This window comes from Corvus cornix, chromosome 3, assembly GCF_000738735.6.
Source record: "Corvus cornix cornix isolate S_Up_H32 chromosome 3, ASM73873v5, whole genome shotgun sequence".
NCBI lineage: Eukaryota > Metazoa > Chordata > Aves > Passeriformes > Corvidae > Corvus > Corvus cornix.
The window spans coordinates 55,172,077-55,198,707 of NC_047056.1; the positions used below are offsets into that span (position 1 = coordinate 55,172,077).

Below are 26,631 nucleotides of genomic sequence, written 5' to 3' on the forward strand. Positions count from 1 at the left end.
GTGCAGAAACAACATGATGCATCATTTACATGTGAAGAGTCTATGCCTGGAGCTTGCCTGCTCCCTGTTCTTTTGTCTTCTGTTCTCTGGAACATTAGATACAAGAAAATATCCCAATGAAGGAATACAAAAAAAGCAATTAAATTTGAACAGCCTGTATCATCTCTGCACTATTGCGTAAACCAAGAAAACATTTAATATAAGAGGTTGAATATGTACATTTGCAGCATTGGTAAGCAGTGAGAGAGAATTCAGATTATCCTGAACTAAACTGCACCTTATTCACAAATATATTGCCTCCTTGAAAAATTGAAAAGAAAATAACTAGTTGTTAGAAATCTGTGGTGGAAAAAAGTTTTGTGCCTGCTTTGCTTTCTCCTAATTCTTATCCCACAGAAAGAAAATAAGTAAGTAATGGATATTTTGAACTAAACAACCACAATCCTACACATTGAAGAAAATGTTTGATACAAAGCAAAAACTGAAAGAACATCTTTCCGTTTATTTGTACGAAAAGGCTTTCAAAAGAACATGATCTTAAAAAATTAGTTCTGAGAAAATAAAGTAACTCAGAAGTAGGTCACTGAAAAAAAATTATTGAATTTGGAAAATCAGAGCTAAACTGTTTTTTGTAAATTTGGCAAAACACTGACCTTATGTAGAAAACTGCTTTGGTCAAAAAGACCCCAACACACCAGAACCAGTGAAAAATAGGTAGCAAGGACAGGGACACCCCCCAGAGGACCATGTTTTCAGGCAACCCACACTGGGGCAGGGACCCACTGGAGGACACCAAAGTAGTACTTTCACCGCTGCAGTTGGTATATTGTTGTTTTCTAGAATTTTTCCTGATTACCTGAATCCTTATGAAAACTTTGTGTTAATTAGCAAGAATTAGTTGAGACTGTTTTGCCCATGACACCATCACTATAAAGGCCCTATTTTTTTATTAATTTGGAGATACGGAAGGGCATGATGTAGATTTCTAAGGTTTCTTCCCATTATTCAAAATGAGAGTAAGATACCTGTAGCACAGGTAAGCCTACTCATGCTGCCTTGACTTTAATAACAATAAAACCAAAAAGACAAAGAGTTCAGCTGTTGATGTCTCACCTCCCTTTGTTAGCTGAGTGAACAGGCACGAGCCAGCTCAAAGCCAGCTCAACTGCGTATTTCTTCTGCTAAAGCATCTGCAGGTACACTCAGCTGCATTCCAGCTCCAAGAGAGACAAACTCACACAGACTTGGGTTCATGGAGTCTGTCTCTGCAGTGGAAAAAGTCAATTCCAGGATCGAGCACCTCTTGTCAAGGGGACACTTAAGTAGGAAATCTCTTCAATTTTCCTCTTCCCTTACATAGAGGCTCCTGAAAGTAAACAGGGAATTGGCTGATGTAGTTGCCAGGATATTCTCCATCATATTTGAAAAGTCATGGCAGTCAGGTGTAGTCCCAGGTGACTGGAAAAAGGGAAACCTTGTACCTGTCTTTAAAATGGGTAGAAAGGAGGCTCCTGGGAATTACAACCACATCAGCTTCGCCTCTGTGTCTGGGAACATCACGGAACTCCTAGAAGCTATGTCAAGGCACATGGAGGACAGGGAGGTGATTTGGGACAGCCTGTATGGCTTCAACAAGGGCAAATCCTGCCTGACCAACCTTTTGGCCTTCTACGATAGAGTGACTACATTGCTGGGTGAGAGAAGGGCCTTGGATGTCATTTATCGTGACATAGGTAAGACCTCTGACATGGTCTCCCACAATACCCTTCTCTGTCAGTTGGGCACATATGGGTTTGATGGGTGGACGGTTCAGTAGATGAGAAACTGGTTGGACAGTCACATCCAAAGAGCAGTGGTCTAAGGCTCAATATCCAGATGGACATTGGTGACAAATGGTGTCCCTCAGGGGTCTGTATTGGGATCAGTGCTATTTAATGTTTTCATCACAAATGTGGACAGTGGGGTTGAGGGCAAATACACAAGAAACACAGACATTTTTATTAAAGGTTTACAATGCAGATACAGAATTTGTGTAATGATATGCTACTTACTGCAAAGCACTACCAATGAACATTTAAATCTGGAAAAAAAAAAACCAAAGACACTTTTCTTACTTTTTGCTAGTGTTCTAATAAAATTTACTTCCTCATATCCTTAAACCATCAAGGCTGCAACATTATTACTGCTAAATATATTTACAGTCAGGTTTCTCAATTGTTGAACTGCAGAAACAAAAAATATCCTTAAAATTATTTGGCTGTCTGCTGGCAAGTCACAGTATGTTGCTTGTGCGCTTCATCCAAAGTAGAGAAGAAATAAAGACTTCAATCAATTATGTAAATTTTGTGAAAACTGAACTTTTGACTATTCACAAAACTATGATCCTAAGTTTACTTAAACAAGTTTTTGGTCTATCAGTTAAGACTTTTCAAATATTCATTCAATACTTTAAAATTCTTTGAAATTGTTGTCTGTGAGCATGTCAGACTGCTCTGAACCCATCAGGTAGTAATGATGTCATAGGATGGTAATCCATTTGCATCTAGTGTATTCTATGTTGGTTTTGTTATTTAAAGAATACTGCTGTGTGGTAAAAAACAATACAATAACTTCTTCCAAGTGCCTATCTTATGCTGTTTAAAAATTAGATGCAAAACCTCTTGGAATGGTGATGACTGGGTTAAACTTTAATGATGACTATGAGGTGATACAGCTAAACTAACACAAAATTAAACATAAATCCATATGACAACACAGTGGAATTTTCAACAGAAAGAGAAAAAAAATTAAGGCACTTCTGTTATATTTAGCTTCATATTCTGCTGATACATAGGCTACATATTTAGCTTCAACACAGTGATGAAACTCAAATAATCCTTTAATTTACAACTTGCAAGGATTTGGTCTTCAATCTTTATTATGCAGTCTATGGCAAAACCAAACAATTTCACATTGTATAACCTTATTGTTACACAGACTTTAACAATGAAAATAAGAAATGCATTTTGGCTGCAGAAAGAAAAAAGACAAAAAAACCCCTGTTCCATATAGTTGTATTTTAGAATACACTTAAATTCATCAAAGTACATTTCCCCCCAATTAACTACTGATGATTTATTTACAAAGCAAGTAAAGCAGTGTCTAGAAAATGCCATTGCACCACAAATTATCTACATGAATATTTCTATTTTTCATACTAGAAAACAGCTAAGAAGGCATTTGCTGCAGTACAATGTTTCTTCCTGAAATACTAATGTGTTTTAGCAGCTAATACAAAATACAGATGCAGGATGTATTATCTTAATTAGAAAAGCAAACATATTATGGGTTTGGTTAAGAAAAAACTAGATAGTGAATTTTTTAAAATTTCTTTTTTAAAAAAGGTCTAGTGCATTAACTGCTCCAAGTACTTCACATAGGGGCTGTCGTTTGCCTACAAATTGAAAATGCTGCTGACAGAGCAGCTGAAATTTGAGTAACTACTTGAAAGAGAAGACATCATCAGTCTGTGCAAGCTCTGACAGGCTTACAGCTACATTTTTATTCACAATTTATGTTAATATATGCTGTTTTGGAGATCATTTGACAATCAATAACAATGTGGAATACTTTCATTTACTCAACTCTTTTAGAAAAAGTGATAGCTCATTGTTTTGATTTTAATGTCTTTTTTTTATATGTGAAATAGAAGCAGAAGGTGAAGCTTGGAGTTTTAGGGGTTTTTTTGTTAAGGGATCACTGAAAAAAATATTTTTCCTTTGAAACTGCAGAACATTCAATCTTTGCAAGAGAAGACCTCTTGAACTACAAATTTGTTGTTCTAGATGACCTTCTGAGACTTCAGCACGTAAACAACCTGCACAGAAAACACCTCTACAAATAAATTTTAAGAGTAAATAGAGTGTACCCAACAGTATTACAATTTCATATCCCATTATTTTTCATCCTCAAAAGGTCACCTTATTTTTCAAACTATAGGTATCTAGCCTTTGAATTTTTGTTTCCAACCTCTTTTAACACCACTGTAACTCACTAAGAGCATGTCAGATTGCTACAAGCACAGTAGCTTTGTTTTAGGCTAAGGTATGTACTCCTGGTAAACATGACTGCTTTGAACACTGGAGCCTGGAAGGCCCCCAGATCTCCTGGCTCTGCTTGCTGTTACATTTCATGCTTCTGTTATGTGCAATGTAGATGTGCTGCAGAAGCAATTTTTGACAGACCGGAAAAGCAGGCACTTTCCTCTGTGGTATTTTTTTGAGGGAAAGCATATCCTACATGTTCCCACTAGCACACTTGTGGCAGTGGCAACTGCTCTGAGAGCCATGCAGCAGGAGACCCTGTCACGGCAGTGGAGTAGTTTCAGCTTCTTGAAGTTCCAACTGAAAGGAAAGAAATTGCAAATACAATGAACAATTGCTTGATATCTTCCCACCCGTAAGTTTGTGTTTACTTGTGTGTTGGGTTTTTTTAGGAGGAATTTTTTTCTCATTTGCAGCTATTGTTCTGCTGTATAAAGCTAAACACATAGCCCAGAGTAAGGCAAGACTATGGTTTTGCCATGAAGCAACAAAGGCAGAGGAAGTGATGACAAAGACAAAGAAACACCAGTAGGTCTGAAATTCGAATTAGAATTAGAATATACCTCACATCAAGCCAGTTCTTTTCTTTTTAGGGTGGAACTCTCTATGAATTTCACTAGTACAGAAAAAATTCATTCCCTTTCTGTATTCTTTCTGTAGCAGTTACAGGGGAATTATTATGTTAGTTGAATACATTCTGTGCTCATATCAGGACACTGTCTAACTTTTGGATTTTCAGTTGAAGTCTAGTTTGAATTCTGTGTGAGGTGGACTTGCATCAGCAAACAAACCCAACAACCTCTCAGCCCTGCGTGTCCACAGTATCCGTGCTGAGTTCTACTTGCCTGCAGGCACGGTAGCACTACAGATGTTTTCATGAGGAAAACCTGCTTACTGCACAGCACGTCCTGAAAGCCTGCAACCCCTTTTTGCTCAGCCCTGCAAATTTTGTACCAGAACGTGTTGAGAGCTCGGTGGGAGACACTGCATATCAAGGGTTTATGGAATGTAAAGCAGAGACACAGAGGAAGCCAGGAGATTGACAAAGAGCCCATGTCAATGCATGTCAGCTACAAAAGAAAGCCCAGTTTTAAGGATCTATTGAACTTATACAAGTGTTTCATAGATGCCACTATCTTGCCAGAAATGGGCTTTTTAAGAAATCAGTACTTTAAAATTATTACTGAAATACAGCATAATTTACGAAGGAGGTACATCAATTTTCTAAAAATACACAGGAAGGCCATTCTCTGTTAACACAGGTAGATGTGAATCTGCCAAGGTTTGGAGTAACAGAAGCTGCCCATTTTTTTTCAATGTTTCTGCAACAGGACTCACCAGCATTCCCCATATTTGTTCACAGTCATTCATATAGCACTAGGAAAATTAAGAAGAAAACACTTCATTTATTTAATCAAAGTGAAGCTAGCTTTCAATTTTTCCTTGTTTTAACTTAAAAACTTTTTCTTGAATCCAATATCCTTTTTATTTCTAGATGTGGCTGCCAATTCAGGCAGTAAAGGCAAAGCTTTCAGGGCTGAGCCTTTTGTTAATGAACATATCTGAGGCCTCATTTTCATCATACGAGGAGGATTTGCAGCTTCCATTAGGGCATTCAGACATTTCAGTAGTTGAGGAGAAAGCATCAGAAGCTAAAATTCTGAAGAAGAAAGCAAGAGTTACACACAGGATGACTAAATATTCCTGAAGATGTGCCTATACATAATTTGCTTAGTTGCTTGGATACATTCAGGTGAAGCTGCTATAAAAGCAGCTATAAAAATGGGTCACAAAGAAACAAATCCACTGAAACAAATCAAATTTCTCAGATTTCTATAATTATTAATAACCCAGTTTCCTAATTATTTAGGAATTTTTGTTATTAACACATAGATACTAGCAAAAAACTTAATATATTTGGAAAACACAGTTTTCAGGGAAAACCAACTATCAATTGTTTTTACATTTAAAAAAAATTAAAGCTTCTTTTATCTCAGAGACAAATTGATGCAGAGTCTCTGAGCATCTGAAGTAAAAGCGATTTCAATATACTTGCCAAGATATTTGATATGAATCAGTTAATATCAATGACATCAAAAACCCTCAGCCATTTGCAAAAGCTGGTATTTGGTCCTTTATTCCCCTCCCCTGCCAGTACTCGGTCGTACAGAGAAAAGATTAAAGAAAGCAGTTTAGCTTTTCAAGCATTTTCCCCCCAGGATTACATCACTCCTTCTCCATGCAAATGCACTTACAAGATTGCATAAACCCTCCTGAAAACTAAAGTGAGCCAGGCCTTTAAGCTCACTCTGGAACAGATGTATCCTATGCATTTTACTGCAGGAGTTAGTGTAACACAAGATACACCCCCCCAGATGTGAAACAGCTCAGTCTTATGGTTCTTCCAGTTTCCACATGCCTGATTAGCCACTGCCTTTTCTCCCTCAGAACTGTATTTCTCCACTGAGCATTTACAATTCCTACAAATGCTCGCACCATCAGTGTTATGGGTCAGATGCTGCTCTGTGCATTCACAAGATGTTGCATTTCTGCAGTTTTGAACTTATTTTGCTCTTTCATTTTCTGTAAATGCTGGTAAAACAATAATCAAGCACTTAATCTCAACCTTTTGGTAATGCCAGGGAGCCACAGAGTAGGCCAAAGGCCAGTATATTAACTCAGAATAATATGAATATTTATGTTTCCTGTTGGTGGTTTTGAACTGATAGAAGACACTGCTGTTCATTCCAACAACTTAAGTGCTTAGGAGTGTTAATTTTAAATGCTTTTCAATGCTTTGAATGTTAGGCCTTATGTGATTGAGCCTTGCAATTCTCATTAACTTTAGCAGGAGAAAAGAATTCTCATTTGGCTGATGCCTTTTCCTGGTCTTAAAATCAAGAGTCAAACATAATTAGAAGGGGAAAAGGGATTTTACCTTGGTACTTATTTTAAGGATCTTTAGGTGCACACGTCGAGGTGGAATGCACCGCAATGCACCCTGCAATGCACACCCCCAAAAGATTGGGTATAACATTATAGGTTTTACTAATGAGCATATGTATCAAAGATTCCCCAATGAGAGGGTCAAGTGAGCCCCCCTCCCCAAGGAGCCTCCCCCTGGATGGTTCTATCTTAGTTTACAAATGTGTTCTGGAGAGGACCTTGGGGTCTGGGGCACACTGATCCCTAGCTACGAAGCTTCTAAAATGTTTAGTCTCTCAGCTTGACAAACGAGTCCAAGAATGTAGGCAAAAAGCACTAAGAATACAGAAGTTGTAAAAAGGTATAACAGGGGTATAAAAGAAAAGGCAAAAAATCTTCATGGCATCATGGCAAAAAAGCAACTTGTAGAACATCTTTGTCTTAGAAAATTATGTGAAGTGTGCCGAGTACTACACAGCCTTGCAATTAGAATTCATACCAAATACTCTCCAAGGCCTTGTCTATACAAGAAAGAACTTGTCAGTATACTTCAATCAATAGATACACAAGCTAAACTTTCTTGTACAGAAAGCACTTACCTGTGAAAAGAATACCCTGTCTATAAAATTTACAGAATCTCACTGTCTGAGAAAATATTGGTTTGTCTGAGGGTTTATTTTCTTTTTTCTTTTCTGAGAGCTAAAGCCGCATTCACTCTAGGGTTTTTTCTGTTTAAAATAATAATATAAAGATATTAGGTATTACACTTGTAGTTACTATTCCAGAGAATCTTTTTAGTGTAGATTAGTTGAACAATCTTGTCTCTCATTCTGATAAAAGCAGACATCAAAAAATGTCTCTTACAGAAATTTTTGCTGGAGAAAAAAAAATAAATTAAGTTTAATGTTAAGCTTTGAACATGGCTTGCTGTGAATGTATTTTACAGACATTGTGGAGAGTGAGAAAGACTGCACCAAATAGCTGCTGAGCTGAACTCCAGGGAGAAGGCCCAGGTCAGCATTCGGGGAGCACATCTGGCAGAAATAAACCAACGGCAGAATCAGCAGCTGCCAAAGCAGGGACTGCAGGGATGGTAGTGAGGAAAGTGGAGTTGGCCACTCCAAAGTCTTTCAAGTATCTGAATATGCAAAGACCCACCTCTGAGGACCTGAGCTACCAAGTGTTGTCTTCTTCTCCCTGACTCCGGGGAAAACTAATGGTTAGATGCTAGGAAGAGCTAACAAAGTAGTCAAACAATTTCTTCCAGCTCTGCATACACCTTTTTTGTTCCATGCAGATTGGCTCTCTGCCTCAGTTTCCATCCTTACTGCCTCACTTGGACTTCATTCCTTATGTTTCCCTTTCTCCTCAGCAATCTGCCTCTCACCTCCCTTTCCCTTCACTTCCCTTCTCTTTCCATATGCTTTATTTCTTCATAACTTATTTATTTCATCACTATTGCCTAAAGGAAAAAAAAAGAAAACAAACTCTAACCAACAAAGAACCCAACTATAGGACTAGCTTCCTCCTTACTGCCACTCTCAAGATCACTTCACTTGCTTGGTCCATCCCTGCCCCAGCAGGCTGTCTCTCTTGTTGGTGTAAGCTGAAACATCTCTCTGAGAAACATCATCTTCTATTCTGTGTTTGCTCAGTGCTCAGGGAAATAGACTTTATTTCACTCAGCCTCTAGGCAGTACCACATCAATATTTTCTATGGGTAGAAGTCGAGAAGGCTACAGCTCTCCTAGAAGTAATATAAAGATATATAACTAAGTGTAGAAAATGGGTGCATACACACTGCACTCTGAAAAGCTGGAATTGTACTAGACAGAGATACATCTTGTTGTCAGACAGATGCACAAAATTGACTCCATCGAGGGTTACAAATGCATTATTAACAGATGAATCTAGTAATTTGCTCCACCTAGTAAATACTACACATATATACATACATACATACATACATACATACATACATACATACAAACATATATATGTGCACCTATGCCAAGTTTGGCAGTTCTGCTTCACCACCAGACTGAGCCAGGTGCCGATTTCACAGGCCACAGTTTGGCATGTATGAGTCAGACACTGGTGAACAATACCAACTGCTGACGCTTAATAAAGCTTCTTTAGCCCTTCTCCCTTTAGACTGTTCCCTCCTCTTTTCTGGTGCAATTACTGTTTAGTCTGCTTGGAGATGGGAATACTCTGATTTGGGCTATCTGGCAGCAGCTGAGTGGCAGGGGGGTAGCTGCTTTTGCAAGAAGCCACTGAGTTCTGCACCTTGAGGAGGCAGCCAGCTTGTGGCTGAAGTGGCAAGCAGTGGGAAAGTGGTGCATGAGCAACCTAAGTATATTGCTGAAAGGTGATACGGCAATGAATGAACCAAGCTTATGCCTTTTGTTCTTATTTTTAGACAACTCAATCTTCTTCTAGTGCTTGCAGTGTGCTTGAATTACTTTCGTGAACGTTAAGATTTGCTTTCACGTTTTGCTGAGAGATGGGGCTTGCAAATTCTCAAGACTAATCACAGGACCATGGATATTGAACACATACAAAAGAGCTTCATTGCAAAAACTATGCAAAAGTAGGCTGAATAAAAAAACCAAAACAACTCTTTCTTTTGTAATCTGATGTGCCATGAAATCCCTACTTCTTAAAGGCTTTTTCTACATGGAAAAGGTATTTTCTTGGTATATGTGAAATGGCGAAATGACACATTAGTCTTTAAGACGTGTGTATATATTTATATACATATATATACACATACATATCTAACCCCACCTTATTCACCACATAATTATCTGATACAAGAACTGCATGTAGACAAGCCTTGGTCTATGTCTTACATGTCTTTCAGGACAAACAAGGCCAGGTAGGCCTTCATTGTACATTAATGAAAAGTGAACAAGCACAGTTTTTTATCTTTTTATTCACTGTTGCAATGGGACAAGAAGAGTATTCTGTCCCAATCCTGTCTCCATCAGCAGACAAGGAGTATGAACAGAGAAATCTGTGATTAATTTTCAACCTGCTGTAAACATCCTGCGAGTGAAATGCTGCTTTATGCATTTTGTACATGCATGCACGCTGGACCCAGTCACTCAAGGTACCCTTTAGAACCCTCAGCTTCTGAGCATCAAGGAGGGCAGAGAGCAACTAGCACCATGCAGGACTAGGGTCTCTGTGTATGCATACATCAGTTTCAAATATAACCTTGAAGGTGTTCAGACCTTCCAACAGCTACAAATCAGTGTAAGTGGTAACTTCAGAACACATGTCATCTCCAAGCGGGTGGCCTGGATCCAGAGATGACATCTCCACTGCTAGTCATACCTGATGGTTAGTCCTATCCACAGTGTTGGCAGTGGAAGCATGGTCACGAGTGTTTTGTCGGACTCGGGTGGAGTTTTGCTGCTCAATGGTTGAGGAAGTGGGGATGCAGAACTCTCTGAAACACCTTTTGAAATTCTCATCTAGAAATGCATAAAGGACCGGATTAAGGCAGCTATTTGTATACCCTAGAGCAATACAGAAGTGCCAGGAGACAGTCTGGAAAGTAGTTTCTGGGATGTTGACCAGGGCTTTAATGATAACATAAATGTGGATGGGAGTCCAGCAGACAATAAACACTGCCACCACTACAAGAACCATCCTTGTGATTCTCCGCAGGTTCCTATCCTTCTCTTTGGAGCCGGATAACATGCGAACACTCTTCAGGCGTAAAATCATCAGCCCATAACACACGGTAATGATCAGCACTGGCATGATGAAGGCAAAGATGAACACACAGATTTTCAGGAGGTTCTCCCAGTACCAAGCAGGGTGGGAGAATGTAAGTGTGCAGTCAATTGAGCCTGGGGGAAAGGAAAACAGCACAGAAGAACATGCAGGTCAGTTTTTAATTTCCTTTTCTTTAAACCTTTCTTTAATTAAATATCACAGGCAAATATATGAAGACTTTATGCCTAAGTAAACATGTAAAATGAAGCAATCTGTGACCTGTCATTTGCACAAACATTGGTAGGACAGAGTACTGCAAAACATGCATGAAGTGTGAGGAAAACAAAACCAAATTAACATGTTCTCTTTTGCATACTATGGCTTGGAATTTAATGTACACTGAACAAGGAAAAGAGCTGAATTGTCATAAATGCTTAAACTTTGACTCATTTTCACTTTCAGTATAAAACATGGTGAAAAGAAAGATTGTTAAACCACCACGTATGCTGAGAGTTTGGGCATTTCAGGGCAACAGGGAAGAGAATGACATGACAGTAGGTAACTACGCACTGTGAAGGGTCTGGATTTATGTTGACATGCTGTCACTATCCCTTTATGGAAAGTCTTGGAGTACCAGTGATCCAGAACATGCTCTCTGCTCTGTATCATGTCCTGCCAGACAGGGTGTAACATACTTATGACTGAAAAATTGTTGAGGGGGCTCATTTGCACTGATAACTACTTTACAGAGATTGGAGGTCAGAAGTTAATTCAATGCCTCTACACTACAGTGAAGCAATGCAGAAAGGAGAAAGGAACTGTTGAATACTCAATTTAGGAATGAAAGCCAGACTTACCATGCCTGTATTTAGTAGTTGCCATGAACATAACTGGCAGGCCAATGGCAGAGGAAAGAATCCAGTTGCAGACATTGACAATTTTGGCATTTCTGGGGGTACGGAAATCAAGGGCCTTAACTGGGTGGCACACAGCCACGTAGCGATCCACACTCATGGTGCAGAGTGTGAAGATACTGGTGAACATATTGTAGTAGTCTATGGATATAACAATCTTACAAAGGATGGTACCAAATGGCCACGTTCCCATCAAGTAATTCACACTCTGGAATGGCAGAGTACTTGTTGCTAGGGCATCTGCCAATGCAAGATTGAAAATATAGATGTTGGTGGCAGTCTTCATTTTCGTGTACCTAGAAAAAAAAATTGGCAGAGCATGTGAATGACCACAACTGACATTGTTAAATAAAACTGAATCCATAAAACTGAGCCTATAAGAAACTTCTGTAAAATAATGTGCTAGATACTGTCAAAGATCACATTTTGTGCTTTTAACCAAATGACCTTTTCACCAAATGACCAAATGATTCACCTACATGATGGCAGTTCAGTGAGACATCAGTGAAAGGGTGTAAGGAAGAAAAGATTAATTTAACTTGTGCAGAAGGAAAAGATACACATAGAAGAAACAATATTACAAATGCTAAAGAATTGAGAAGCTGAAAAAATTGTATCTTTACAGATCAGATACTGTACTACATGGATAGATTTTCTGTACCTGCTGATGTTATGCTAAATATCATAACCATGTTCTGTAGAAATAGAGAATTCATTTGTAGGTTGTGGAGTAGTGAAGATAGCATTCCAAGTGAGCAGCACTTGAGACCCACTTTCAATGTGGATGCTGTACTTTTGCAGTGGTACAAAAGATGTTTCAATTTAAGTAATGTTCCTGGACATGCTGTCCTGATGCCCTGATTGCTACTGAGGTTGCTGGGCCCTGTGGCTGCTTGGATTTTGCGGAGTCAGATGGCTTGCTCTTTTGATGAAACTTCCGTTTCTGCAAAACTAATAAGCAGAGTGTTTGATCAAACATTTTACAATTTACAGAGTGCTTTTCAAGAGGAACAGCCCATTTCAAAAGACCTGTCAGGGAACCTGCTAGGGAAGACAAAATGTAAAATACACTATTTAATGGGTTTTATCTCTCTGAGTTAGATCTCTTCAGAACATGAGTCAGTTGCAAAAAAATCCCAATGAAAGGATTTTGTAGGGAACATGCATTTGGAACTTTTCTTTAGTAGGGTGTGGAGAAATGCAGACTTCATGTTGAATTGACATAGAAAACTTTTATGATTAACATTTGAAGCCATTGATACTGGATTTGTTCTCTCATTTTTAGCACTGTGCATGAGAAGCCACTAATAACCCTAATTTCAATTTAGGGTGCTTCTAAAAAACATATTTTCAAGTAGATCCAAACTCTATCTTGATGCTGCCTTTAGAAAGTATGATCTGAATATGACACCCTCCAGTTGTAAATAAACTTCATATTCTCAAAGTCCTGTAAAAACTTTTCCGTTTATCTAACAAGTTTGTAACACTAACACAGGAGGAGGTAGATGCTGCAAGCATCCATAACTCTCTCCTCTGGAAACTGGAAAAAATGTACAGGATTGCAGTGTGGGAGGAGTACAGCTCTAAAAACTGTTTGGAGGAAGGAGAAAATATTTCTTGGGCAATTTGCTGGAGAATCTTGCAGATGAGAATGAAAGCAGCAACATTTATATTTTGTTTTTACTATTATCCAGTACTAAGCCCTGTGGTTTATCAAAATGAATGTCTTTCTGAAGGTCTGAGATATCCAGGAGTAGCTGAAGGTATGTCCAGAGCTAACCTGAAGGTTTGATTTTGTTGTGAGCAGGCATGTCCAGCTTTCTCCCACCCGATCTGCTCAGGCAAGTACAGCAACAGAGGGGCAGTGGCTCTCAGCTCTGCACAGACAGGTAAGGGTGACAAGGATTCTGTGCCCTCACCCAGGCTGCTGATCCCTGCTCAGACCTTAGATGATTGCCTGCCTTATCTTTATGGCTGGATAAGAAAGCACACTTGGGAATGCTGCTCAGAGCTGCTGTCATCACACGTGATTCTGGGACAGGTCTCTCTGGAGAGTGCATCATCAGATAATAATGACACTGCTTTGTTATCACTAATTAAAGCCACTATGATTTAAAGGGAACACCTGACACAGCAAAAAAACCCCAAACCATCAACCAACACGTAAATGACTTTCAGATTAGCATGACAGAGGATGGACAGAAAAATTCTCTGAATAAATAGAATAGAATAAATAGAATAAAGTTTCTTCACTGGGCATGGGCCTTATCCCACTTAAATGCTACACATTTTTCAGTTTTGCTATCTACTTTTCATTGTCAGTTTAAGTTTAAAAGTTCTTGGACTTACTATGTTTAATGGCCTCTGTAGACCACTAGTGAAGGGTTTTGCTTGAGGTACTCTGTAATCTTTGTACTTCTAATCATGCTGTTCTTACAATGAATAGAAGCAGAGCTCGTATGGTGATGGAAAGTATTTACTATGCCTACTCAACAAAAGTCTATTGAAATTTACAATATTCTTTTCAGTGAATTCTATAGGATTTGGGCGTTTCTCTGTACTGAATATTTAACGACTTTATAAGGGGCTTATTTCTGCAAGGTACATTTTGTAAAACATGTATTTTTCCAAATAAGTAGATTATCAGTGCCCCCAGGATTATTTTTTGGCACGAACAAATAAATACCAAAGCAATTGATTAAATGTAATTTTAACAGCATGAAAAGTAACAGTCAATCAAAATGGAGCTTTTCAAAGTCTTTATTTTAGCTGTCATTATACTTTTTGCTAAGGTATCAGTCTACCTATTTGAAGAAGCAGAACAAACATTTCCATTATCCAGGCGTAGATGTATATGGGATGAGATTTCTATACTTGAGAGTGACTTAGTAATACCAAAATGTATAATGCAAAAATTTATAAATGCAATCTTTTAAGGTACTGCTTTCACACTTTCTTTCAAACCCACTAGAGAATCTAAAAATTAACAGATGTGTAAAGGAAGAATCTTAATTGCAAACTCATGAAAATCTGAATACTGGTATTTAGATTACATTGAAATTTCAGCATCTAAAACATCAAGTGTATTAAATTTTGCATGACAATGAGCAAGGTTGTAAGTGAAGACGGAAGTTTACTTTGGGTGGCCTTACTTTTATTTTACAACTCTGCAATGAAAAGAGTAATAAAATATGATGATTCAGGGTTTCTTGTGAATATTTAGCACAATACTGCTCTTGATATATACCCAAATTAATTATGTTCATTATAATACTGACACCCACTAGTATACCCCTTCTAACTCCTCAGTGCATGATTTGTATCATAAAATATCTGTTAAGTGTTGTTTTATTGGTAATAGTACATGAGACTAATCAGATTTACAACAGTAAGAGTACACTTTATATCTGTCTAATTTTTTAGGGAAAGCTCAGCCTTGCCTTTATCTTCAATCCAACCAAGCTTTAAAATAGACTTCAAGTTTGAAGACCTGAGCTGTACTGGTCCACTCAACTGGGATTTGCTTGGAATCAGAAAAAAGCAGTGGAGAAAAGAGTGAGAATTCAGCTCAGATAGTCACCAAGTTCTTAGCACTCAAGGATTAATAGAAAGTCTTGAAATGGACCACTCAACTGGCTGCCCACGGGCCACTTGTAGTTTGTAAACCAAATAAAACCTTCACCAGATTAACCTCAGAGAGACTCCAGCTCCCTTGTAAAACGTGTAACAGCACCTTGGACAGGAGCCAGGACCACCTTCCCTTCCACTTCTCATGCAACAGGAGAGATGTGAGCATGTTGTGACTCTCTGCAAAGACACCTGCCACAGCCCTGTTTCTGGCCTGTCCACTCCAATAGTTAAGTTACCACCTTCAAATATTTTTTAAGAGTCTCTTCTTTTAAGCTTCTTAAAATTTAGTGAAATCTTTAGCTTGCATCATACTTTATTTAAGCCTAACAGATAGAGTTTGTGTACTGCTATCATGGTCTATACAACCAACTTAGTCGTGTCCCTACTGCTCCTTGGTCAAGTGGTTTACATCCATATGGATTGTTGAGATATCCCCTCCTCCAAAGCCTTCTGCCCTTCTGGACCAGATCAGTTTTACAGCATCCTTGTGCCATTGGGCTGGTGCAAAGAAGCTAAGAGAGGTCCACATTTAGCTCAGTGTAATACAGAGTATAATAATAATACAGCTACATTCTTGCTTTTTATTATTATTATTAATGATGCAGCTCAGAGTAATACATACCACTGCAAATTCATTTGAAAAATTTCCTATCTGAATAACATCAATGAGGAGGAAAGCAGAAACAGTCTTTTGCACTTAGGGAATAGGCTGGTTGATGACAGACTCATAATAATTACTTTCAGCAACGCAAAGGCACGCAAGGTTTTGCCTACAGAATGCTTATTTGGAGACAAAGACTGCTTCAAGACCTGTGTCTAAGTTCAGTGCAAAATACATGAAAAACTGGAGAAAATCGCTGGAGATTAACTGCAGAAAGCAGGCACTCTCAAAAATGGTTTGGCTGCTGAAAGAAACAACAGCCAACAGCTCGGTCTTGCATACAGACAACCTGACAGAACTCTTGTTGATGCTGGAGATGAGGTTAGCATTTCAAATTCATGTTCTTCTTGCATAAATGACTTGTTAAATAAATGAAGAATCATCATGTGCATACACTAGATTAGTTGAGGTCGCCTTGGCTGGGAAGATAAAAGCATGTCAAGTATGCCTAGTTGAATCAACTCAGATTAACATTTTTTCTCCGTGATTGTTCTGGTGCACCTTGTATATGCAACTCAAAAACAGTAGGAAAACCGGATTTTTTGGCATGTTTTTCTGAGATATCAGGTACTTTAATTTTTTGTTGAGCCCTTAAACCTTTGAACAAGGTCATGACATATTCAAGGTGGTCTGTAAAAACCCTCAAAATTTTTTCTGTCTGCCAATCCAATTAGTATATTTTACACTGAAATGAAGTCTCTCAAGCCTTATTCTGGAAAGTACCTTTGAGCTAATGGGTCTCAAATGATGGACTTTACTGATGTCCATCCCATTTTATTGTCCTTTTTCTTTCTTCACATGGTAATGGGTCTCTATAAAGTGAAAGACCTGTACTGTATCTCAGCCACAGCTGTGACGTGTGCTGTGGCAGGCTGTAACCCATTAAATGTTTTGAAGTCATATATATTCTGGATAGGTCTAACCTTCCTGTCTGTGAGCACATGATTTAATCAGCTTGAAAACTTAAGTCTTTGATTTTTCTATTCATGGGTACTTCTGAATGCTTATTCCTTACACTATCAAATTTCATCTCTGGCTACAAGCACCATACATTTGTGCACCACCCTGATAGGTTATCAGGCAGTAAGGCCATCCAGACTTGAGGTGCCATCTTGTGGTTAACAATCTCTGCATCCTTTTGATCTATGTTCTACTCAAGAGATCTTATACAAGGTTGTAATTTAAACATAGTAAGCCCTGAGTGAAACCAAACCAACAATAAATTGAAAAAAAAAACTTGAGCAGGTACAACAATAGAGCTGAAAGCATTCATATTTGGTTGCAATTAAATTGTGCAATTTGCACCACATTCACTTACTTCCTGCACCTATCCCGAGTTTGGGGATAAAAGCTGAAATGGGGAAGTGAGGAAGCTTTCACTGCCTTTAAGAAAGACAGAGGCAGTTGCTGTTCTCTCCTGTTAAAGTCTTGCATCCTGACTGCCAGCACAGTGCTACCCAGTCACTGCTGTGACCCGTCATGGTGACTTAATTAGAAAGATGAAAAATATTAGGTATCACTTAGGTGTCAAGGCATGACTTACTGAGGGAGTGCAGTAGATCTAAAATCACAGAGTTTAGTTATTTGACAAACTTGGTCATACTTCACATACATTGGAGCAGCTTTCTCTCCTTTCTTCACTTACTGGCAAGCAGATGTCCATTTTCTGAAGGAGTTTGAGTGTATATGTGGTCAATGTGGACCTGATCACAGGACAGGTAACTGCTGGACTGTAGTTGCTTCAGTTGCTACCTCTTTTCCCCCTAATAATTTGTTTTCCCACTGCCAAGTTCCTTTTTCACTTTATTCTCCTCCATAGCACAAATGAGATTCAGCCAGAATGTCACCAAAGTTTACTTCTCTCGGGTTACCTTGTTAGCATCTTTGACTTCCCAGCTTACCCCTTCCTCACATCAGGACAGTGCCAAGGCATGTGCAGATCCAGCAGTATCTGCTTACAGGATGCAGGAGAAACAAGCAGAGCACATCACCTCCCAGGAAGCAGCACCAGCTCAGGGCCATTTTTTTTTGTACTCAGAACCCATCAGGAATTTCTCTCATACCTCAGCTTTGTGAGAGAGTGAGCTAAACTAAAGCCTTTTTAGTCAGTCACCTTTAGACTCCAGTGCCAATCTTTTTGGAAATGATGTGGCACCATGAGAGTTGTGAGAGCATATGACATCATCCTGTTTTCCTGCATTGGGCTTTGGACTAAAAACTACTGGCTGCTGTCTTTGTGGCTCTTTCTGATTTTTTTTTTGCTACTCAAAGGCATCATATAGAAGTCCTCTTTCTGCTATTTAGTTTGAGCCAGTGAGTTTAGTCCCTACCCAGAGAAAATGAAACAAGCTTTTTTCTTTTGGGAAAAAATAGCTATTTTCAGGAGGAAGGCTGGTCCTTTCCATTGATGTCTGACTGAGAGGATTAACAAGCAAGGAGATTACTTCAGAGAGAAAACACAAACTTCACAGGAGTCATAACAGGTAATTATGTTACGATTTCTTATTATTTTCATGCCTTTTTAAGTTACATAAATGTGAAAAATATCCTGGCAGAAATCCATACAAAATAAAGATGATGCGATACTTTTTTTTTTTTTTTCAAAAAAGGGTGGAGAACCAGTCAAGAACAAGTATAGGTATATCACTTGCCACAAAAATATTTAAGATGTTGCTATGTCTTATAACTCCTAATTTGCTCGTCTTTTCCCACACATCATAAAAACCTACTTAATGATAAAAAAAAAAATGACAGTAATAAGTATGCTCCAGTGCCCAAACCGTCATCTGCTGGTACACTTCCTTCCCTTCCAGCCTAGTTAAATGGGAGGAAAATTACCTGCCAATTATTTCAGAACTTAATCTGCCCTGTTTGCTAAACCACTTTTATTTGAGCCTCTGTTTGCCTGGTGCTGAGGCATATGGGTCTCCAATAAAGGTCGCTGCTTTCATGGTTATTGTGTAACATATCTCTCTGAAATAAATCAATGGTGCTAAAAAGACTAACTTCAATATATTGCCATTATCGAGCAGCAGGTGCTTATTGTTGAAGGTTTTGCTTTGCTAGGAGGACATATAAAGGAAAACTGTCAGTATATTCAATTTAACTTTCTCCCCTCTGCCTTCAGGGAAGTGTGATTGAGAGTAAAACTGCTGACTACATCTCTGATAACTGTGGTGACATTTTTCCAGAGGGGACAAGTTATCAGCTACTTTGTCTGGTTTCCAGGTGCTGATACCCTCCTCCTGATTTGTAGACTGATCACCTGAGATAAGGACTGTACATGAAATATCCCTGGTCAGCAGGGAAGCTGGCAGGGAAGCCTTTGAAGACAGTTTTACTGCTAGTAGATGTGAAATCCGTAAAGGTGTGGTAGGGACCAGCAGGTAATCAATGCCCCTTGGCCAGAGGGGAGCAGGGAGGTGGCATAGGGCTGGAGGCCAGGCCATACACAGACTGTACAGATCAAAGCAACAGCAGGTATACAAGGCATGGCCTCTTGCATACAGGAGATTGGGATCTTCTGGTGAAGCTGTTGAGTGTGATCTGGAAAGGAATGACAGAGGTGAGACAAAGGAACTAGAGAGAGAATAAATGTGGAGGAAGGCTTGCCTGTGATGGGGGAAAAGCGGAAAGCAGGCAATGGTGGCAGCTGGTGTGACAGAAAGAAGGAACACAGTTATGTGCTATGTGAGAAGACCAAATCAGAAATACTGGAAATCATGGACTCGCTCTACATGTCAAGGATGAGACTGTGTCTGAAACTGGGGCTCTGAGGGAGTTACTAAGACCACAATCTTATGAGAACGATTTGGGTAATTGGTTCCTTAGATGATTTTTCTATAGGGGCAGCACATCCCAGGGCTGAAGATTAGCACTGTGACAACTGGTGCTCCCTGTTCCCCCTTAAAAAAGAGACTTCACTCAGTTGGAACTGCTCCACACAACACGATGAGGAGGAGATGCTCCATTTTGCACAAACATTTTTGTTCTGAAGTTTTATTCCTGATCTGAGATACAAGATCTTATAGCTGATAATTGAACACTTCTCAGTAAGAAGGTGGAAAAAAAAAATCTATTTCATGTCCTTCACAGTTATTTGATTAGCTATGGTGTGTCATCCCTACCTTTTTTCATCATGTAAATTCAAAGGGAAATAGCAATAAAATTTAGAAGTGTTTAACATTAAATGGATGAATAAGAATGCTTCTTATCACAGCTCAGCTAAGCTGTGGAACTGCTTGAGAGTGAGCACCATTAAAAGTCCACTTCCAAAAGAGACTAGGGGTCTTTGAAAGATAATTATAATATTCCCACTTTCAATATCATAAACCCAAACTTCATTATATAAACCAAAGAAGACAAAGATGATTATGAAAAGAGCTTTCTTTGAGATCAGCTTAAGCACCACAATTCAGAAAATAGCTGCTATTGGATTTTAAAAAAATGTAGCTACAAGAGTGGATTTGTATTTTGAAGAGACTTATCAAGCACTGGAAACTTGTTTCCACTTGGAATCATCATGAAAATAAATAATTTTTTGAAAATGTCTGTTAATGAAGATCTCTAAAACAACCATCTCAGAACACCTAAGCTTAAAAATAACCAACTTAGAATCTTTAAAAATGCTTCAAATTTTTGTTTCAAAGCAGCTTTGTTTAGTAGTGGCAATCTTTGTGACCTTCTTTTTCCAATCTTATTTTTGATCCTTAATTTTTTGGGGACTGCTGCATGTTAGAAATGTCCACAAAAAGCTGCTGAATAAATGCTGTTGCAAAAACTGCAGCTCAAAAAAGTCTCTCTGCAGTCTAACAGTCTGTTAGAGTGATACTCACACAGTGTTGCCCCTATTTCTTCCACTCTGTGACTAAACACCAGGTGCTGGCTATGGCTGGAAAAGAGGCTAGTAGGCTAAATTATGATCCTGAGACATTTGGACTTGCATCATGATAGGTTTGAGATTTTTGTAAATATATCACCTTTTGATCTAGAGAAGTTATAAAAGCTTATCCACAGTGTTTAGCAAAAGTTATGCTTGATGGTTTGGAAAAACACCATAAATTGAAATAAAGCAGTACTTAAGGATTATGTTAGCTAAATAGCTCATTAGTCATTAGCTTGCTAGTAACTATGTAATATAAGCAATGTGTGCATACATTGCTTATATTACATAATTATTGAAGCCACGAAAAGTGGGTAACACTTTATTATTTTTAAAAAAGAAATTAAAAGAAAAATCAGGAAGTGTTTAATACTATTTTTCATGGGACCCATTGCCATAGTGGCACTCCAGGAAAAGTACAGTGGGATCAAACAGCTTTTTAAAGAGAAATTGAGTGAGAAGGGTTGTTTATTGCCCAGAACTGCCCAGTGGTACTACCAGAGCCAGAGGGTCTGTGCACCTGGGCCTGGCATGCTGTCTTGTGTGCAGGAGTGTACTGGGATGGGGGCCAAGCACAGGGTCTGGAGATGAGTCTGGGGCTGCAGAGCTCTCACTCATCCCTCAGGTGCCTCTGCTTCCTCAGTGAGATGGGTGTTACCCCCAGGTTGCAGCCTCATGTATTTTTTGGTCAAATTTTGACCATGTCTGTAAAAACATAATCAAAAGAAAAAGGACAGAACAAGAGAATACAAAGGTGTACATTCCATTTTATCTGTCTGCTTTCCTTCATCTTGGGGTAGGGAGGGGAGCTGCTTGCTAGTTAAACATTTGCCCACTAGCAAAGGTTGGTAAACTCTGTCACAAACAGTGTGCAAACAGGGACACCTGCCTTTCTGTAAGTCAGGATGCTGAGGGTCACCCCCTTGCTATGCTGCTGATTTAATTCAGCTCCTCTGCTGCTCCTGCCCAACAGTGCTCCCTCAGTTCTGTCCCCAGATCTTCTCTGCCTGGTGCTGTGAGCTGTATTAATTCATAATTGACATGACTGGATAAGGCTGCTGAGGCTTTCAGCTCTTAGCACAGGGGTGGAACCTTTGCAGTCAGTGGAACAGGCAGGACACACACTCACACGTGCAATGCCATACAAATGCAGAGAAGTTCATGAGGCTGTGGACAGGAAAGAAAAGCAGGAATCTTATGCATTTCTTGGTTTCTAAGCTCCCTGATCTATGCTGCTGCAAAAGATGCTGTAAGCTGCCTTACATACTGCATCCATAACATCATGTCACCTTGCAAAGAACCCATTTTTTAGAAACACTTGTTTTGCTTCACCCACTTTCCAGCTTGTGATAAAAAAAATCTGAAAATTTTCTCTAAAAAGACTCCACACTTCTGTGCATGTGTGTGAGAATATTTATTCCCCTGGTGATATCAATTATTTCTATAACTGAAATTTCAACTCTAAGTCTGTTCTACTTAATAAAACAGTTTTTCTGAATTGCAAGTGAGCTCAGCTGAACTAACCAGAGCTTTCAGGCTGCAGTCTTTCCAGATTAGATGATGCTCTTTTTTTTTTTTTCAAAACACTATTAAGAGGCTGTTTTGAGACACATAGAAAGATTTCTCTTAATTTCAGGGAGAGGACTTCTTTGACTTCTTTCCCTATTTACCTTGTTTTTTTTTTTTAAAGCATTGCAATAATTTACACAACGAAACAAGACATTTCCTTCCTCTGCAAAGGATCACAGAGAACCTGAGACCCCTTTGTTTATGGTATGTGACGAAATTTATAGCAAAATAAATGAGAAATTACTCTGAACTTGAGTGACTACAGTGGCTGTTGGGGGAATTACAGTCCTCCCAGGGTATTTGGATTGTGGGGGACTGGGGCCTCTGTGAGCTATTCCTCTCTTCCAGACCTGCAATGCTCAAGATTTTCATCTAGGATCTATTACAGCTTTCTAGCATATTGCCTTAATCACAAGGCATATTCTTCTTCCCACTCTAATTGTGAGACTAATATACCACCGACTTGATGAGAAAGCTGGAAAAGCCTTTGGATTACTGTGTAAATTAATTCAATGCCACATGGTACTAATTGTACACTGTCTTGTTGTACTCTGCAGCTGCTAGAAGTAGCATTTGCTGTTGATATAGCCATAACATCATTGTGTTCATATTAGTAATTTACACTTACACAAAGCACATGAGGAAAATAGATAATAAAAATTATCTACAGATTTTTCAGATTACAGGAAATTCACAGCTGGCAGCAAAACCTATTAAACTACTACTTCTGTCACTTGAAGGGGTTTTTTGGTACTTGAGAAAGGAAACAGCTCAGTGTTAGTAACATAAGGTTAAGCCTCACACACTACATATAAAACACATAAATATTAATTCAAAGATGAGAGCATTCAGCTGGACAGGAACCATCTGGAAGAATGAGGAAGGTGGAAGAGAATGCATTAATTATAAAGTAATACGTATAAATTGGAAATCCATGGACCTGCTTTGCACGAAGAGCCTTATTTTCCCATTGATAATCACAATACATTTCTAACTCCTCATTGGACATGTCTGCTTTCTGATCTCTGTTTGCCCCAGCAGGGATAGCAGGGTGGCATTGTGGAGTGATAGTGATAGTTCCCTGTCAGGCCAGCACTTGCACAGCTCTGGCTCCAAACCCCTGGATTTGCCTCATGTGGAAAAATTGTAAGAGTAATAATGTTTATAAGAATAATATAATTATTTTAAAAATATTTCCAAAGAAACCAAACATGAGATGTTAGCATGCAGCACACTCGATCTGAAGCCACTGCTGCTTTCACTGGGGCTGGACTCTGAAAGGTGAGTTGGACAGTTTCAAATATCTAAGCATCTACCTCCAACTCCTAGTATTTTCAAGCCAAACTAGGTACCAATGTTACTTAAAAATCTTCATTTTTAGTAACGTCAATTCCTCTCACAATTATTTTGAAGTTCAATATTTTGTTCTCCCAGAGCAGGCATGATGGGAAAGGCAGATAAAGAAGGGGAGTTTTATAGGATGAAAAAATCAATCCAGTGAAACACTGGCCTCCTATGTGTAGCTGGATGCAAGGAGGCGTGAATGTGAGCACACAAGGTCACCATTTCATAGGTACATTTCTATGATTTGAAACACTGTCATGTTAGTGTAGGGGGCAACAGGAACTAAATCACTAAGCTCCCTATTGCTGACCAGATGCACTACCCCTACAGAGAAGCACAGAAAGGGAATGTATTTTTATGTTGCTTAAGCCACAGATCCTATTCAGCCATTAGCATATAAACTCCTTTCCATCCCAATTGCTAAACAGCTATGTGGTATTAATTGGGAAGGAATTCTGTCATACTAAAAGCTGTTCTTGAACAGGAGATGTGGAGTTTGCCATAGAATTCCTGATGGTATTGGACAAGCCATTTAATTTGTGTTTTCCTCTGTAAAATGAAAATGCATTTCTCCTACTGCTTCTGGCCTTTGTTTTTAAGCTGTCATCTCAGGGAAAGATGCTGTCTTTAGATAGAAATCTAAATACAAGGGCCTCATTCGATTTGACTTTGTAGTGCAAGTGTAATTCAATTAATTACTGTAAGAAATATGAACCTAGTAAGGGTTATGCCCAGGATAATAAACACATAATTCCAGGGACAACCTGTGGCATATTTCTCTGGTGACAGCTCTCCTGTCTCTGTTACACTGTGCATCTGCTTTTTCTCCCAGAGCAATGCATTCAACACTGCTATGGTGATTGCAGTCATGCCCCCACTTGGAAGCCTTTCTGCAGATGTATCTTCACATAGACAGCTTGAGTTTTGTACTGACCAAAAAACAGACAGGATGGAAGAGAATCTGCCCAGCTGTGTACATGCAGCCTCTAAAGTATAGTTAAACCCACCAGGTTTCTGAACTGGTCTAGTCTGAACCACTGATGGATATTACTCGTGTTCTCACTAGGTCTACCAGATGCACAGTCTTTGCAACGGCATCCCTAACACGTGCCGAAGGAATCATCCTCCACCCTGCTGTAAAAGCCCACCGTGACCGCCACCTTCATCCCCGGCTTTCTACAGCTGTCACTGCCAGCGCTGCACCCACGCACCACAAAGCCACCCGGTGCCGCTGGTCTGCAAGTGATGCCAAGAGACAACCCCTGTTCTGCGCCCACGGCACCTATGCCCGACAGCCGCGGCCCCGACTCCTCGGAGAGCGCAGCGTTCAAAGGGGGAACGGACGCTCCAGACGGGGGGGAAATTGGAAATGCCGGGGCTGCCTCGAAAGGAAGGGAGCGCGCCTCTGGGCCACTCCAATCTCCCCCCTTAAAAGCTCCCGTTGGGCTCTCCAGGGCTCAGTGGATGCTTGGTTTGGCAACGACGAGCAGCCACGAAAGGACCTGAGCTCAGTCAGCCCCGTCCTGTCGCGCCCCGCTGTCCTGCTCCCGGCCCATCGCTCCCGGCCCATCGCTCCCGGGAGGTGGCAGTGTTTCCCCACGGAAGCCACCCGCCCCGCTCCGCTCCGCTCCGCTCCGCTGCCAGGCCGCAAAGGAGCCTCTTTCATCTACCTCTCACTCGTTTTCCGCTCACTTACGGGGAATGGATTTATCGCGCGGGATCTGATCTGTAATAGCCCCAGTGGGGCCTTTTTCTCTTGCGGGCGAGAAAGTTGCGAAGTGCCGCAGCACAGCCGGAACGCCGGGATTACGGAGAGCGGTCGCGATCACGGCATACGTATTTATTGTATACACACCTATGTCTATACACACGTATAAATGTATATCAATAGACACACAGAGATCTAGACACGAGGCAGAGGATCTCCAAATACGGGCACAGAGAAACGTTTAACCGCGGTGCCATTTACATTTTGTTCGTGCATTTGGGAGAGGTGGGTGGAAAGACAGGTGGATGCGTGCCGGCTATCCGTGTACCACCCCGTACCCGTACGCGCTCACAGGCAGTGGCTATAGTCCCTTTAAATCCTCGCTCCTCAGAGGACAGGTGCGGGATTCAGGCCCCGTTGGCCAGAGCCGCTCGCAGAGGTGCTGCAGCTCGGAGGGTCCTTAGAACATCCTCGGACGCGCAGCGGTTTCTGACGGACCGGCCGCCCCTCACGGCTCCACCGCAAGTTTCTTTTCCCCCATCACCCGCTCCGGCTCTTTAACAAAAACCTCTTTCCCTTTCCCGCGGGGGCCGGCGCCCCTCCGCACTCCCCAGTGCAGTCCTTTGCGCGCTGCCCGCCGGAGGAGGACCGCAGCATCCCCGCCGGGACACCGTCCCGTATCCCGGCTCCTGGCAGCGGGGTTCCGCCCCGACGGCAGCGGCCGTGGGCTGCGGGGCGGGGCGGGGTGGCACTCACCTGACGATGACATACATGACCAAGAAGTTGCCGAAGAGCCCCACGACGCAGACCACGGAGTAGAGGGCCATGATGGCGATGGCGGTGACCACGGAGGGACCGCCGCCCGCGGGCGCGCAGGGCCCGCTGCCGCCCGCGCTGCCATTGCCGCCGCCGCAGGGCTCGGAGCGGTTCCAGCCCAGCGCCGCCGAGGCGTTGCCCCAGGCCGGGCAGGGCGCCCCGGGCGGGCGGCAGGCGGAGGCGTTGGCGGCGAACGGGACCTCCAGGGCGCCGGCGAGGAGCGGCGCGGACGCGTTGCCCAGCAGGTAGGCGACAGCCATGGCGTGCAGCGGCGTCAGCGCGGCCACCCGCTCCCCGCGCCCGAGGGACGCGCGGCGCTGCCGGCGAGGTGTCGGGGAGGCGACGGCGCCCGCCCGCCCCGACGGCGCGTC

At 40.8% G+C, this 26,631-nt stretch overlaps 1 protein-coding gene across 1 annotated transcript; it reads right to left on the reverse strand.

Moving 5' to 3' along the window:
- Window positions 1-1,964: 1,964 nt before the first annotated feature.
- OPRM1 (opioid receptor mu 1) lies at window positions 1,965-26,631 on the reverse strand. Its single transcript, XM_039569635.1, has 4 exons — window positions 26,201-26,631; window positions 11,594-11,946; window positions 10,350-10,870; window positions 1,965-4,382 (listed from the first exon to the last, which is right to left on the reverse strand). The coding sequence occupies exons 1-4, from the start codon at window positions 26,518-26,520 to the stop codon at window positions 4,344-4,346; spliced, it is 1,233 nt and encodes a 410-aa protein (XP_039425569.1). The 5' UTR covers window positions 26,521-26,631; the 3' UTR covers window positions 1,965-4,343.

What these genes read in the sequence shown, in the direction of transcription:
- OPRM1 (XM_039569635.1), bottom strand. Translation starts at nt 26,520, where the DNA reads ATGGCTGTCGCCTACCTGCTGGGCAACGCGTCCGCGCCGCTCCTCGCC. An exon ending in GTCATGTATGTCATCGTCAG is followed by an intron (nt 11,947 to 26,200) that starts GTGAGTGCCACC and finishes TTTTTTTTCTAG; the next exon opens with GTACACGAAAATGAAGACTG. An exon ending in AACTACTAAATACAGGCATG is followed by an intron (nt 10,871 to 11,593) that starts GTAAGTCTGGCT and finishes CCTTTCCCCCAG; the next exon opens with GCTCAATTGACTGCACACTT.